General features: G+C 39.0%; 2 protein-coding genes across 4 annotated transcripts in view; one reads left to right on the top strand and one right to left on the bottom strand.

Annotated features, from left to right (window-relative positions):
* The window catches only part of BOLL (boule RNA binding protein), a 65,893-nt gene extending 53,672 nt beyond the window's left edge, over positions 1 to 12,221 (bottom strand). For both annotated transcript variants that reach the window (XM_087435548.1, XM_004426768.3), the window contains exons 1-5: positions 12,019 to 12,221; positions 8,272 to 8,415; positions 5,487 to 5,578; positions 3,549 to 3,603; positions 1,643 to 1,718 (exon numbers count right to left, since the gene is read on the bottom strand). In XM_087435548.1, the coding sequence (XP_087291674.1) occupies positions 1,643 to 1,718; positions 3,549 to 3,603; positions 5,487 to 5,578; positions 8,272 to 8,415; positions 12,019 to 12,039 (388 nt within the window). In that variant the 5' untranslated portion in view covers positions 12,040 to 12,221. The remainder of the gene's footprint in view (positions 1 to 1,642; positions 1,719 to 3,548; positions 3,604 to 5,486; positions 5,579 to 8,271; positions 8,416 to 12,018) is intronic.
* A 338-nt stretch (positions 12,222 to 12,559) lies between these two features.
* The window catches only part of PLCL1 (phospholipase C like 1 (inactive)), a 326,580-nt gene continuing 325,563 nt past the window's right edge, over positions 12,560 to 13,576 (top strand). The window contains exon 1 of one of the 2 annotated variants that reach the window (XM_087435551.1): positions 12,560 to 12,881. The gene's annotated coding sequence lies outside the window, so the exon portion shown is untranslated. The remainder of the gene's footprint in view (positions 12,882 to 13,576) is intronic. The other variant, XM_087435550.1, reaches the window with a different exon arrangement.

Raw genomic sequence — 13,576 nt, forward strand, 5'->3', positions numbered from 1 at the left:
TAAGACCTTAGTAAGACCTATTTGTAAAAGGCCAAAGATGGTGGAGGCAATGAAGTTGGAGAAGGTTCTACTTTGCTGAAGACATTTTGGTTCCACTCTACAAATTCTTTAGATCTACTATCAGCAAACATTCATTCATGCCATGACTCTCTTTTATCCTCTATTCTCCCTTTGCTACAACTGCTGCATTATAAACACGACCACAACTCTTCACGTGGCTAGTATTGGGTCCCCATCTCTTTTCCCAGGTTAAGTTATATATACCCCTCCCCCCAAAATAAAAAAATAATATTGTTATTTGTCAGGATGACTTTAAAAATTTATATTAGCCAAGTTAGATTAAGTACTCCACCAGCAAGGTTATATAAATTACTGGAAATGGCAATCCTCCTTCCACTGTACCAGTGCTTCTCAAAATTTAACACACTTTAGAATCACCTGGACAGTTTATTAGAATACAAATTCCAGGGCCCCATCTCCAGAGATTTTGATTCAGTAAGTCTGGGATAGGCCTGAGGATTTGCTGGCTGCAAACCACACTGTAAGCAGTACTGGCCTAGCACTTTAGGTAGCACTACCACTTCTCAGCTTTTATATTTTCAAAGCATTTCATCTAGTATTGTTACTGCTTATTTTAGTGGTTTTTAATCCAATCCTTTTGAGAATCTGATGAAAGCCACAGACCCTCTCCTCAGAAACATATACATTCAAACAAAATTTTGTACATAATTCAGGAGGTTCATGGATTTCCCTCCAAAGATCATCAAGGAACCAAAGGTTTATCTGTTAAATAAATAAATTTTGAGTGAGCACAATTACATGGCATTGAACTAGGCTCTGATGATACAGCTAAAAAAGAAAAGAAAAAATTGGACATGCCATGGTCTTTATCTTCATAGAAATTAGGTTCTGCTGGGGAAGACAGTCATTAGCTAATTACACAATTAACTAATTAAATACAATTTTGATAAATACACAAAGAGGTAGTATGGGGTATTATACTGGCTAGTATAGGGTACTATGCTGTACATTTCAATTACATATATATAGAGAGATTTTAATAAATAGTTAAGTGTCAAGGTACCTAATTTAATAAATGGGAAGACTGAGAAAAAAAGAATAGAGTTAAAAGCATCACTGAAATTTGAGGAAGGCACATAACTTAGCCAATTCCTAAAGCTTTAAGGGATTGTTCACTCTGATAATTATGACTTGTGTGGTTGGATTATAGTACATACTGTGCACAGTTTCTGAGATTGGTTCTATATTTTCACTTTTAGTATTTTTACTCTAATTTTAAATTACTTTCCTAATTAGAAAATTTTCTAATTAGTAAATCTTAATTACTTCTAATTACTTTTGAAATTTTAAATTATATTTTTACCAGATTTTTCCTTTAAAGATATAACTATATGGAATATATATAAGCATTATTATTTATGTAAATTTTTCCCTAGCCCCCCAAAATCTAATATGTATTAATTTGTGATAAGAAATATTCATTTGACCACCAACTTTGCTAATAATTTTATTAAATGAAAGAAAGCTAATATTTTAGTAAAGTTCTACAAAAAGTCTAGTATTTCAAAAAAGAACCATGCAAAAATATTGAAAGAAAGATACGTTAGTTCTCAATACATACGAGGGATCCCTACTTGTTGTTTTCTTATTGCTGGACCAATGTTCAGTTTCTTATCCTTATAATTAAGTTTTTCAGCCTAAAATAAGAAAAAATAAATTTATTATTTTGGCACTATTTTTAATAAAACCAATAAGGAAAAACTAGTGAAAAACAATTTTTAAATTCAGACTATAACATCCTTTGAAAGCAGCAAGGCCTAGTGGAAAGGGCAAAGTATTTGTATTTAAATAGATCTGGATCTTAGTTCCAATGCTATGACCCTAACTCCTCATCGGGAATAGTCAATCCTCTATTCATGGATCCTGTATTTGGGAATTAGCCTATTCACTAAAATTTATTTGTAACCTCCAAATCAATACTCATTGGCAATTTAGTGGTTATTAGTGGACATGAGCGGAGAGGTGAAAAATATGAGTTGACTGCATTATTCACAAAAGCCAAGATTTGGAAGCAACCTAAGTGCCTATCAATGGATGAATGGATAAAGAAGATGTGGTATATATATACAACGGAATACTACTCAGCCATAAAAAAGACAAAATCTTGCCATTTGCAACAACATGGATGGACCTTGAGGGTATTATGCTAAGCGAAATAAGTCAGACAGAGAAAGGCAAATACCTTACGACTTCACTCATATGTGGAAGATAAACAAATAAATAAACACATAGATACAGAGAACAGACTGGCGGTTACCAAACGGAAAGGAGGTGGGCGGAGGGTGAAAGGGGTGAAGGGGCACATGTGTACAGTGACAGCTGGCAACTAGACTTTTGGTGATGAACATGATGCAGTCTATACAGAAGTTGAAATATAATTATGTACACCTGAAATTTATATAATCTTATAAAGCAGTGTTACGTCAGTTAAAAAAAAAAGTTTCTTGACACACACGGTCTCAGCTGAGGTCAAACAAGGCTGTCTTCTTGTTTCAGCTCCTGTACTGTAAACAAGTGTCCCCTTTCATGTTCTATTTAGTGCCATGTTTTTCACATTTTTGTGTTTTACGTTGGTGATTTTGTTATTTAAAATAGCCCTCAAGCATAGTGCTGACGTGCTGGCTAGTGTTTCTAAGGGCAAGAAGACTGTCATGTGCCTTATGCAGAAAATATGTGTTAGATGGGCTTAATTCAGGTACGAGTTATTGTGCTGTTGGCCATGAAGTCAATGTTAATGAAACAACAATATATATTAGATACGACGTCTTTCAACAGAAACACACATAAAACAAAGTTATGTATTGATTGATTGATGAAAATATTGTGACCAGAAGCTTGCAGGAACCTAGTCCTGTATTTCTTCTTGGAGCAGCAGTTGAATATTTGCTAATTCAGTGTTTGCGGTGACTTTACAGAACACAACTACTATGAATAATGAGAATCGACTGCATGTAATTTAATAATATGTAATTTAAATTCTATTTTTTCCTAAAAAAATTAAATGTTACGTTCATCAAATTTAAAGTTATTACACTGAACTGCAGGCTATAGATTTTTTCTATGAATGCTCTTAGTTTATATAGTTTTTCATAGCAGTGAAATAATCTCAGATAACCTCACTCTAGGAATTCATATTTGTAGTGTTTTTAGGAATCCAAAGTGCTATTAACACTTCAGAAAAGATACATCCCCAAGTTATTAGTATAAGCAAATAAAGGGAAAAATTATATCACAACTTCACAACCATACTCATGTAACGATTTGGAATTTTTCTGCAGATAAAGTTACTCTTTAATTCTATTTTTTTGGAGACCAATGTCAATCTTAAGATGTAAATAAGTTAAAAAATTTCCTTTTTAGCAATTGATCCTTGCACTGGAACCCTACTATTAAAATAAATACCTTAAAGGATTAGTTTCAAAGAAAGAAGTTCCGAAAATGAAGTTAAATACACCAAAAGATCTTACCTCTTGTAAAATTTTTTGTGCATCTTCTTGTGTTTCAAAAGTGACGAAACCATACCTAAGTAAATGTATTAAATATTTTCTTAGGACATTATATTAGCATTATACAAAGATTTAAAAAATTTTTGTTTTTTAAGAATGGGCCACTGTAGGAGTGAGCCTTTTTCTATGGTGCACCAGCATGCAAAACTTAGGAGAATCATTCACAACTTAACACTGTCACCTCCTCTTAGAGTCAGGGGACTGAAATTAAAAAAAAGAGGGATTTCAAAACGTTTTCAGATCTGGGCTGTTACGCAGGAAAGCATGAGAGATTCATGTTCTGACTTACGAATCAGGATGCAATGAATTTCAGTCTAGAGCAATAATCTCCTTTTAAGATAAAAAACTGGCTTAAATAGGAAATCAAAGTAGAAAAAAACTTTAAAAATTTAAACACAATATTTTTAGATTGGTAAATGAGTTTACAGACATATTATTTACTATTATTAGCACATATAAACTGATAATGTAATTATTAGTATATTTTCCAAACAAAATCAATTAAAAATATATATAACCCAGACTTTATATCTGCTTTTTACATATAATTCTTACTTTCAGAGTATAATTCACATAATGTTCAAGAAACAAATACACGACGTATGCCATGTCCAAAAAGCCAAAATAGGTAGACGAAAAGAAACAAAAGAAATAAAAGGTATATTCCCCCCAAAGTTTAACTTCTTTTTAGTTAAGGAAACTCTTTTGAGTAGTACTAAATATCTTGACTACTATTTTCTTCAGTTCAATTACTGTATTATATATAAAATTTGTTTTTCTAACAAAGGAATTTTTCTTTTTCTATTTGCCCAAACATTAAACAAGGGTTAAGAAAATATTTTTACACTAAATTTTTTGGTAGAACACATACACCACCCAGGGGAAAAGGCAAGAAATACAGTTTACATTTCTATGGATATTTTTCAACGATAAAAAATGGATATTACCAAGATATTGCAAATTTTATTAGCCAAACCAAAGAGGTACAATCTCACTTCATCCTAATACTGTTTGTCAGTCTGAGGAAGTATCTCATTTCTTTAAAAATAACCTCTCCGTAGGATCCCATCTCTTCCAAAGTGCCCCCTTGTCACACTTACATGTTGTTTCCTACTAATATAATTTTTTATCCACCTCATTGGTCTCTTCTCTTATGCCTATAAATATGCATGTCTTGCCTCTCTTTCACGAAAACAAACACAATTCTTTATTGATCTCCACTGCCTTACCATTTTATTTTCTTTAACTCTGCAGTCAAACTTCTTAAGTGAGTATACTATGTAAACTATCTTTTTCTTGTCTGAAATTTGGCGTTTGTATACACCAATCCACCAAAACATTTCTACGGTCATTAGACATTTCTAGACAAATCCTACTGCTTCCTTCTCAATTTTAATTCTCCTTGATTCAGCAATTAAAAATCATTCTCATTAGAATTATATTTCCCAAATTAGTCCACTAATTAGGTCTCTGAGGCACAATCTACAGACATTCCTCTGTGTCAGCTTTTTTCAAATAAAGCTCTCTAGTGTAAAGCAGGTATACAATTCCAAAAGTATCTGATTCCTTCAGCTTCTGGTTCCTTAGCTACTGGACATTAGCGACTCAACATTAAATGCTTGCTACCTAACACTGAATGGTCCCTCAGCCCATGCAAGAATAACTTCCCAACAAATTAAGGAATATTATTGTGTCCCCCTCCCTCCAAAATACATACATACACACATACACACACACACACACACACACACGAAATAGGAGATCAAAAGGTAGGAAGAAAGAAGAGGGTATGAAATTCTCTTTTTAAAAAATGGAATCAAAGTAAGTTAGCATACAAAACCTAGTAATCCAATAAAAATACACTTGTTAATTCTACATACTATCTATAGTGATACTAACCCTTTGGACACTCCAGCTCTGTCATTTACAATCTTCACTTCTTTTACAGACCCATACTGGGAAAAAAATTTTCTTAAATCATTTTCATTTGTCTAATGGCATAAAAAGAGAACATAAAAAATTTTTTTTAGTTGATAAAAGTTGAAACAACTCTCATGCTTGTTTTGGAGGCAGAAAATTTATAAATAAATAATAATATGGATATAAGAATGCCTCTCATCATAAAAACAGGGCATGAAACCAACAGGTTATTAAAATCAATATAAATACTTCGCTTTATGCAGTAACTATGTTGTTAAACTATTACATATCAATAAAAAAACTTGAAGCAGAATTGTTTAAAACTACAAAGAAAGCTTACTGTTTAAAGGAATTCTTATTCTCTAGTTGGCCAGTTTTTAAAAAAATAATGTGAATTAGGCATGGCTATAACTAAAGTAAAGGCATATTACGATTGGTCCTTGCGGCTTACAGAAGCCCAGTCATGGCAGTGCAATTAGGTTATGTTGGCCTACACCAGTCACTCTATTTTAATCAGCATTGTCTCCAGAAGAGTAAGGTCTTAGGAAAATAACATATTTCCAAAAGTACTTGAACTCAATTTGTGATAACAATGAAGCAGCTACAAGATTTAAAGTTTTTAGTTGCTTTATCTGTACTTGATATACATTTCAGCTAAATACAGACATTATGATAACATTCAAAATAAAAATTTGAGTCATAATTAGACTATAACGTACAAGATGTCTACAAAGATAGTTTTGGCATATCTGGTTTTAATTGAAATAGTCTCATAATAGACTCATAACACCTTTTCCTAGAGTACTCACACTAAATTCATTGTAATTTCATTTTCTGGTTCAACTGTAACTGCCCCCAAGAGGAACTCTAAATATCCCTAGAAAAAAATTTTCTTCATATACATAGGAAAAGACATGCCTAACAGTAGAGCTACACCTCTTGAGTTCCTCACTACTTACATACATTATTGGTTTTTAGTTTGTAACTAAAGCCTGTTAAACTAGATGATGACAAATACTGAGTTAATCTAAGAATAATCGAATGCCTCTTATTTCAATAAACACAAAATGGAATCAATGCCAGGATAAGGATTTCTATTAGAGATCTGAAAACAAATTAATTCAAAACATTGTCTGGCAGAAGAATCACTAGCTCAGTTTTGCAGCTCCACTTCTTCATTGAAAAGTAAGGAACAGAAAGTCAAGATGATTAAATATTATGAGGGATGGGCTGTAAACTTCTAAAAGGAAGAGTTTTAAAAAGTTTGAGACTGCTTGCTCCTACAATAAACTATTTCCTTGCTGGCATTTATCTGTGGTTTTGGAAAAGGTATAAGAAAGGGAACCCTAACAGTTACCTTAAAGCTATGACTGCACTGTAACAATGGTCTCCCAAAGTTCATATCATAGCAGATAGGCTCCAGTAACCTAGAATAACCTAGCCATACAAATGTTTACATTTATTGATGATTTATTTAAAAAATACACTAAGCTACAGCAATACAAATAAATTCTGAACAAGAATACTTAACTTGAATATTTATGCTCAGCCATTAATATTTTCCATAGAAACAGAAAATCTTTTTAAAAATAAGCGTTTCATAATAAATCATTTCTATTTTTAGTAAACCAATCACATACTTGCTTAAGACTCATTATTTTGACAGCACTAAGTGTAACATTTCTCTTGAGCAGGAAAAAAGTAATTCTATCCAAATTGTGACAGACTGATTATAGTGAAATGGTGAGTTATAAATGTCAAATATCATACCCTAATGGCACAAGGATTTTTTTCCTAATTAAGAAAGACAGCTCTCTCCGTAATTTCTAATATGTAATAGGGAAGCTTGGAAATCCTTCTATATATCCACTTGGAAGTAAGGGTAATCCACTTAAAGTGTTCATGCTTGCCTTTCCTATAGGTGTAGCGTGCTGCAGGCATCTCACAAACTATGCCTCTCTGAAAGGGAAATGGCTGATTACATTATTTAAATATATTACTGCTAAGATTCTTTATTCTAAAAATAACATAGGCCTTTTTTGGTGATCAATTCTAAATTAGGCGCTACAAAGCAATTTGCAAAAGATGGAAGTCTAGGGGGTTACTCAGGAATCTGAGATAAATGTTGCAAGAAAGAAACAAGAACTAGAAGGATGTGTCACTATGACACACAACTATCTACTGGGGCTTTGGGGAAGAAAAAAAGGAGGAGGACTGGCAATAGATGTTAGCTCAGGGCCGGTCTTCCTCAGCAAAAAGAGGAGGATTAGCACGGATGTTAGCTCAGGGCTGATCTCCCTCACACACACACACAAAAAAGAAACAAGATTTTACAGGACTAAGTTTCATGTGTGTTTTTTTTAACTGAGTCTTCTTTTGAAAATTGTAATCACTCATTATTTGGACTATTGGAGTACTGTGCAAGAAAGTACAATTAGTGTGGCATGGGAAATAAGGTATACGGAGTTATGGGTCAGAAAACTAGGATTCTAGTCTTCACTCTGTCACTAAGTAGCTAGGAGCCTACAGACAAGACAATGAGCCTCAATTTCCTTGTATGTGAAATGGGACAATTATGTATGCTCTATTTAACCTCCATTGTTGTTGAAAAGATTCTCGATATTAAGACAATTTGAAACCTACTACTCATTATGCAAATAGCAAATATGTTATTATTTTTATAGTTGCACAAAGAAACAATTTCTGAGAAATAAAATAACTTCTAATGCAAAAAATACACTATGTTACATGCATAAATAGGTACCTTAAAGTCAATTCCTCCTACAAAGATGCGATTAGGGATCACTGTTCCATATCTTGGGGCACTTGTTGGGTTATTCAAAGGCACAGGTGACACAGGATTAGGGGATGGAGATAATGAATCTGTTTGCGTCTGATTTGATGTTTGCTGTAAAATAAAACTCTTTTAAGCTTTTAGCACTGGGTATAAGTTTTGATGCAGGCTGAAAACACATATTTTTCAAAAAGATGAATCATTTAGACAAATGCAATATTTTAGACTTTAATTTTATTCTAATATTATGAAAATTATAATTAGAGCTAATAACTTGTGGGGAAACAAATATAGGAAATGTAGAATCTACTACAGAGAAAATCTTAAATGTCAAATATATTATTTAAATATACTTATGTTAACTATTATTAAATATACTACTTAAATATTATAAATATTAAGGAGGACTATTAAATTCAAAAAGAAGTTTGAGAAAGACAAAAGCAGCCCTGGACGGCTAGGAGCTGGCCTGGCACAACCAACTAGCTCCTGATGTTGTTGGGAGTTGGCTTGGAACTCACAGCGAGGCTGTGGTGGTCTCTCATGAACACAACACCAACATCAGGCAAGGCTACTCTGTGACTGTGATGCATCAAGACAAAAAACAAGACCACTCCATAATCATGTCTGAACACTGACAAAAACAAAAGCACTGTCCAAACCACAAGAATAACCAAATATCCTCTATCCTGGCTGATATGAGGGATTGCTCCTTCTTTATCAATAACAGCTTTAGCCTAGATCTATTTTTCTTGCCTTCTAGATAAGAATTAACATACCCAATCACAGAATTACTCCCACTTCCTGACAACACGAATTTCAGAGTAAAGCCCTTCTTCCTTAAACCCTCTCTAAAAAAGGGCTTAACACGAGCCTAAAATCTATAATAAATTTTTTCTAACACTCTCTTACTGAGAGGCTCCATGGTGTATGTTCTTCCTTGTTGCAACAATTCAACAGACCCAACTTGATCAAACTACAGATGTGTTCCGGGTGGTCTCTGGCTAAAGGGCATTGACAAGTTAACAAACTCTGATGTTCAAGTTCACTGTTTTTCAGCTCTAAAGTCAAATTTTTAAATCCACTTGTCAATTTGAAGATCGGACTGATTTTGTAAAAACAAATTATACACCTTTAACTCATAGGTATAAATTTTTATACCAAAGAATTGAGCTCATAGTACATATTCACTGTTTACAATTTTAAGGACCTAATTTAGATTTTAATAAGTACATATTAACATATAAGCCTTTACACAAGGGCAAGATAGTAGACTCTCAAGGTACATCTGGAAAAAAACAAGACTTGCGAAAAGAATTTTGAAGAGAATCTAATTCAAGAACTTGCTAATTATTTTCCTTCCAGGAACACTAAACAGACTTCTGAGGCAGTCTAACATACTAAATGAGTGCTTCAAAAAGTCTGAAGTTCATAATTTCAATTATCTGAGAAACAAATACATGAAAAGGAATTTCCAACTTAGGTAACAGAGTTGTTCTTTTTCACATTTGTTCTCACCTTTCACTTCACTGGCCAGTAAAGCCATAATCCCTAAATTAATCTCTGCAAGATGTACAGAGAAATGACTAGGCCAGTGGTGACTATGGGGCTATAGGTTGGACTTAGGGGCTCTATTCCATATCTAGCATTAAGGGGGAAAAACACTCCCTAATAAGGGAGTTCATAAAAACATCCACGAAACGACAGAAAAGTCATCACATTTAATAATTGCTATGTTGTAGTTTCCAAGTAAAGAAATTGGGAATCCAATCTTAACAGCATCCTCTCTGGGCATTTGGAGGTAATCTGTAACTTGTCACTTTACATGTAGGACATAGTGCCCAGAATGGTTGATCCTGGGACGATTAGTCTTATTTTTCAACCCTGGATTTGTACTGCTAGAGGCAACAGAACAGCTCTGGTAGTTATAATCTTGTCTCTGCCTGCTTTCTCAGAAAATGTAGAAATTACCTATTTGCAAAATTAAAAAAAAATCAGTCTTCATGAAATTTTCTTCTAAAAAAGAGTTCAATAGATGAACTCATTTGTTCTCAAATTTGTTTAAATAAAAGTCAACTTCATTATTTTTCATTGAGAGAGGGATGACGTGACCGGAAGTGGAGTGCTTTATTTCCAGTCTTGAGAAACTAGTTAAATGATACTGAGAAAAGAAAAATATCAACTTTTTACATCCAATTCACTTCATTCTCATGTTTCTAAAGCTCCTGCTCTATTGTGGGTTCCAACTGTTTTATTTTTCTCCTTACCACTTATCACTTTCCAACATACTATGTAATTTACTTATGTTAATTGTTTGTCTCTATAGAGTAATGTTCATGAGAAAAGGGATTTTGCCTGTTTTATCGCTGCAGCATCTAAGCAGCGACGGCAGATAGCAGGTGCCCAATACATATCTGCTGAACGAATGAAGAAACGAATGAATCATTTCCTCCTGCTCACGATATGCCAAGCATTAGGCAGCGGGCTGAAGAACAACAGGAACAACCTCGAAAGTATTTAATGTTAGCAGTAACAAGGCTCAGGTAGAGCCAACACCTAAGGCCCTCGGAGAAGGTTAGCGATGCACTAAGTTAAACAATAAAGCAAGCCTCACATTCCACTGGCAATAACTCTGCAAATGTATGAAAAGCACCCAGGCAGGTGCTGTTATTGGGTTAGAATTAAGCGTCCTTAGCTCAGTAAAACTTCTAGCCCTAAAGAGTTTATTAAAAATTTCCACCAAAGTAATGTCCCTCTCTGCCTCCTCTCCTTGAGGGTTAACCTCGAAGTCTATCGTCTACTTCGCCGGCGAGAACAACGGCAAGAGGGCGGGCTAACCGTCGTGGTCACAGCCTCGGCGCTCCTTCCCCTCCGCGGCCACCAAGTTGAGGCGCTGGTGGAAATGGCCGCGGCGACAACTTCCTCCGGCTCCCTCAGGTCATCATGAACTTGGGCGCTGACATGAGGATCCACCCCCTCCCCACCAAAGTGCGGGAGGGAAAAGAAGGCCAGCCAGCGAGAAATTTTGCCCCGCGAACCCGCCAGCAGCAGCGTCGGGAACCCTCAACCGCACCGACCCGACGTCGGCCTTGTGCGAAGCCGGCCCCGCGGCGCTCGTGTGGTGCGCGCTGATTGGCTGCCGGCGGCGCGGGGCGGGGCGCGGCGGCACGCTGCCGTGGCCCTTTGGGCCTGCTCGGCCTCCCGCCCCTCCCCCTCCCGGCCCCGACCAGCTCGGCGCGCACCCGGTGGTGGAGTGTGCGGTCCGACCTGGGCCACAGGTGGTCCCTCAGGCCTTCCGGTCCCCACTGATTAGTAGGGGAGAGGGGGCGTCGGCCGCCCTGGCAACCCCTCGCGGCGGGCGGCATCTGAATGCAGCGAGTGTCGAAGACGCCGCCGAGCCCGGTTTCGGCGGGAAAGCTGTTTCTGTCGCCGGATCGGCTGGCGCACAGGGCCCGGCCTCCCGCCCGCTCCCGAGGCCCCCCGGCCCGCCTACGCCCAGTCGAGGCCGGTGGCCGCACCTCCCCGACCCCACGACACAGCCGACGGGCCTGCAGGCGGCCGCGCTTCGCGGCGGTCGACGGGCACCCTGTCCGCGCTTCTTCCCGCCCCACGAGCGGCGTCTGGGCTCTAGCCCTCGCCCTTCCCGCCCCTCACGGCCGGAGTCCACCTCGCTCCCTGCCCGCTTCCCCGGGGCCGGGGCCCTGGCCGCCTACTCACCGCCCCGCACTGGCTCTCCATCTTCCTCGACGCCCCTCAGCCACCGGGGGAAACGACCAGAAACCTGAAGTTTGAAAGGCCCTCACACCAAGGAAGCCACACCACGTTTCCCGACGGAGCCTCTCTCCCCCTGGCGGCGGCGGCGGCGGCGGCAGCTGCAGGGGCGCAGGCTCGGACCCGGGGCCTGAATCTGCCCCCGGGGGGTGGGGAGGGGCGGGCGACGACGCGGCGGGGCGGGCGGGCGCCGCAAGCCGCGGAGGGGCGCGGGCGGGCGGTTTCGGCGGTGGCCCGGGGTCGCCGAGCTGGGCCGTCCCAGGGCCCGAGCGTGCGGCGAGTCGGGGCGGGCGTGGGGGGTGCGGTCGAGGGCTCGGCTCTGGGGCCCCTCTGGGCTGCTTTCGGGCGGCCGGGGAGGAGCGAGCGAGCGCTCGTGCAGAGCTCCATGCGCCGCGCGCCTGTCCCTCTCCTCCCCTGTGGAGAGAAGTCGGCCTCTGGGACGGGTGGGCTTCGAGAGTTGGAGGTGACCTCAGGCTTTACTAAGGTACAGGACGCTGGCTGAGGGGCGACTTCGGAAGGCTGGTGCCAGGCGACGAGGGCAGTTTCCAAACTCTGACCCCCGGGGCCTGACGCGCCAAACTCGGGTGCTCCGGAGACGCCGCGCTGCACCTGTTGTCGCCGTCACTCATGCCCGCCGGGCGGGCGGGGCGGCCTGGCCGGGACCCGCGGAGCAGCGCCCGCCGCCCAGCCTCGGAGCCGGTCGGGAGGAAGCCACCGCGCCGAGGGTGAGGACTGTGCGCCGTGGCCGCGCGGCAAGAGCCGCCGGGAGCCTCGGGGTCTCCTTTGAAAGAAAAAGTATTTCTCAAAAGGTAGCTGAGAATGATATATATCGCCAGTATCACATATTGACGACGTATATATTATATAACCCAGTTGTAAATGATGACGACTAGGTAAACTTCCGTAATAATGGCGATGATGGTTATAGCTAGCATTTGTCAATGGCGCCCTTGGTGCCCGGCGCAGCGCTTCATCCGTAGTATCATTTAATCTTTTCATTCCCTCAGCAGCCCCTCAGATAGATGCTCCTGTTGTCTTCATCTTACAGGTGAGGAGATGAAGATTTGGAGTTAAGTAAGTTGGTCAAGGTCTAAAGCTGTAGAAGGTTTAACCGGGGGTCTCTCTGGCAACAGTTCGTGAACGTAAGCATTTTGACATATATTTTTAAAGAATCAGTCGCAGCAACTGTTAAAAGTTACGTCAGTAATAACTTTTGTACTCTCTATTTTAAAAGTTTGACTTTGGGTTATTGTACTTTCAAGATAAGGAGTTAAAAAATAAGCAGCGTGACTGCATTGTAATCTGTTCCAAGATCAGCTCTTCATGTTACTTACCAGAAATAAAATGGGAAACATAATTTTTTTCCCCCGCTGAATACAGTTCAGCTAAAGCATCTTAAAAGTCATAATTTCTGCATGCAATTTGAGCTCATTTTCTCAGGTTTTAGTTTCTGTGGAAACAGAGAATACAAACCTATTCAAATTAAAGCATATTCTGGAGCAGA

The sequence above is a fragment of the Ceratotherium simum genome, chromosome 9 (assembly GCF_057802395.1).
Source record: "Ceratotherium simum simum isolate JZ-2026a chromosome 9, ASM5780239v1, whole genome shotgun sequence".
In the NCBI taxonomy this organism is placed as follows: domain Eukaryota; kingdom Metazoa; phylum Chordata; class Mammalia; order Perissodactyla; family Rhinocerotidae; genus Ceratotherium; species Ceratotherium simum.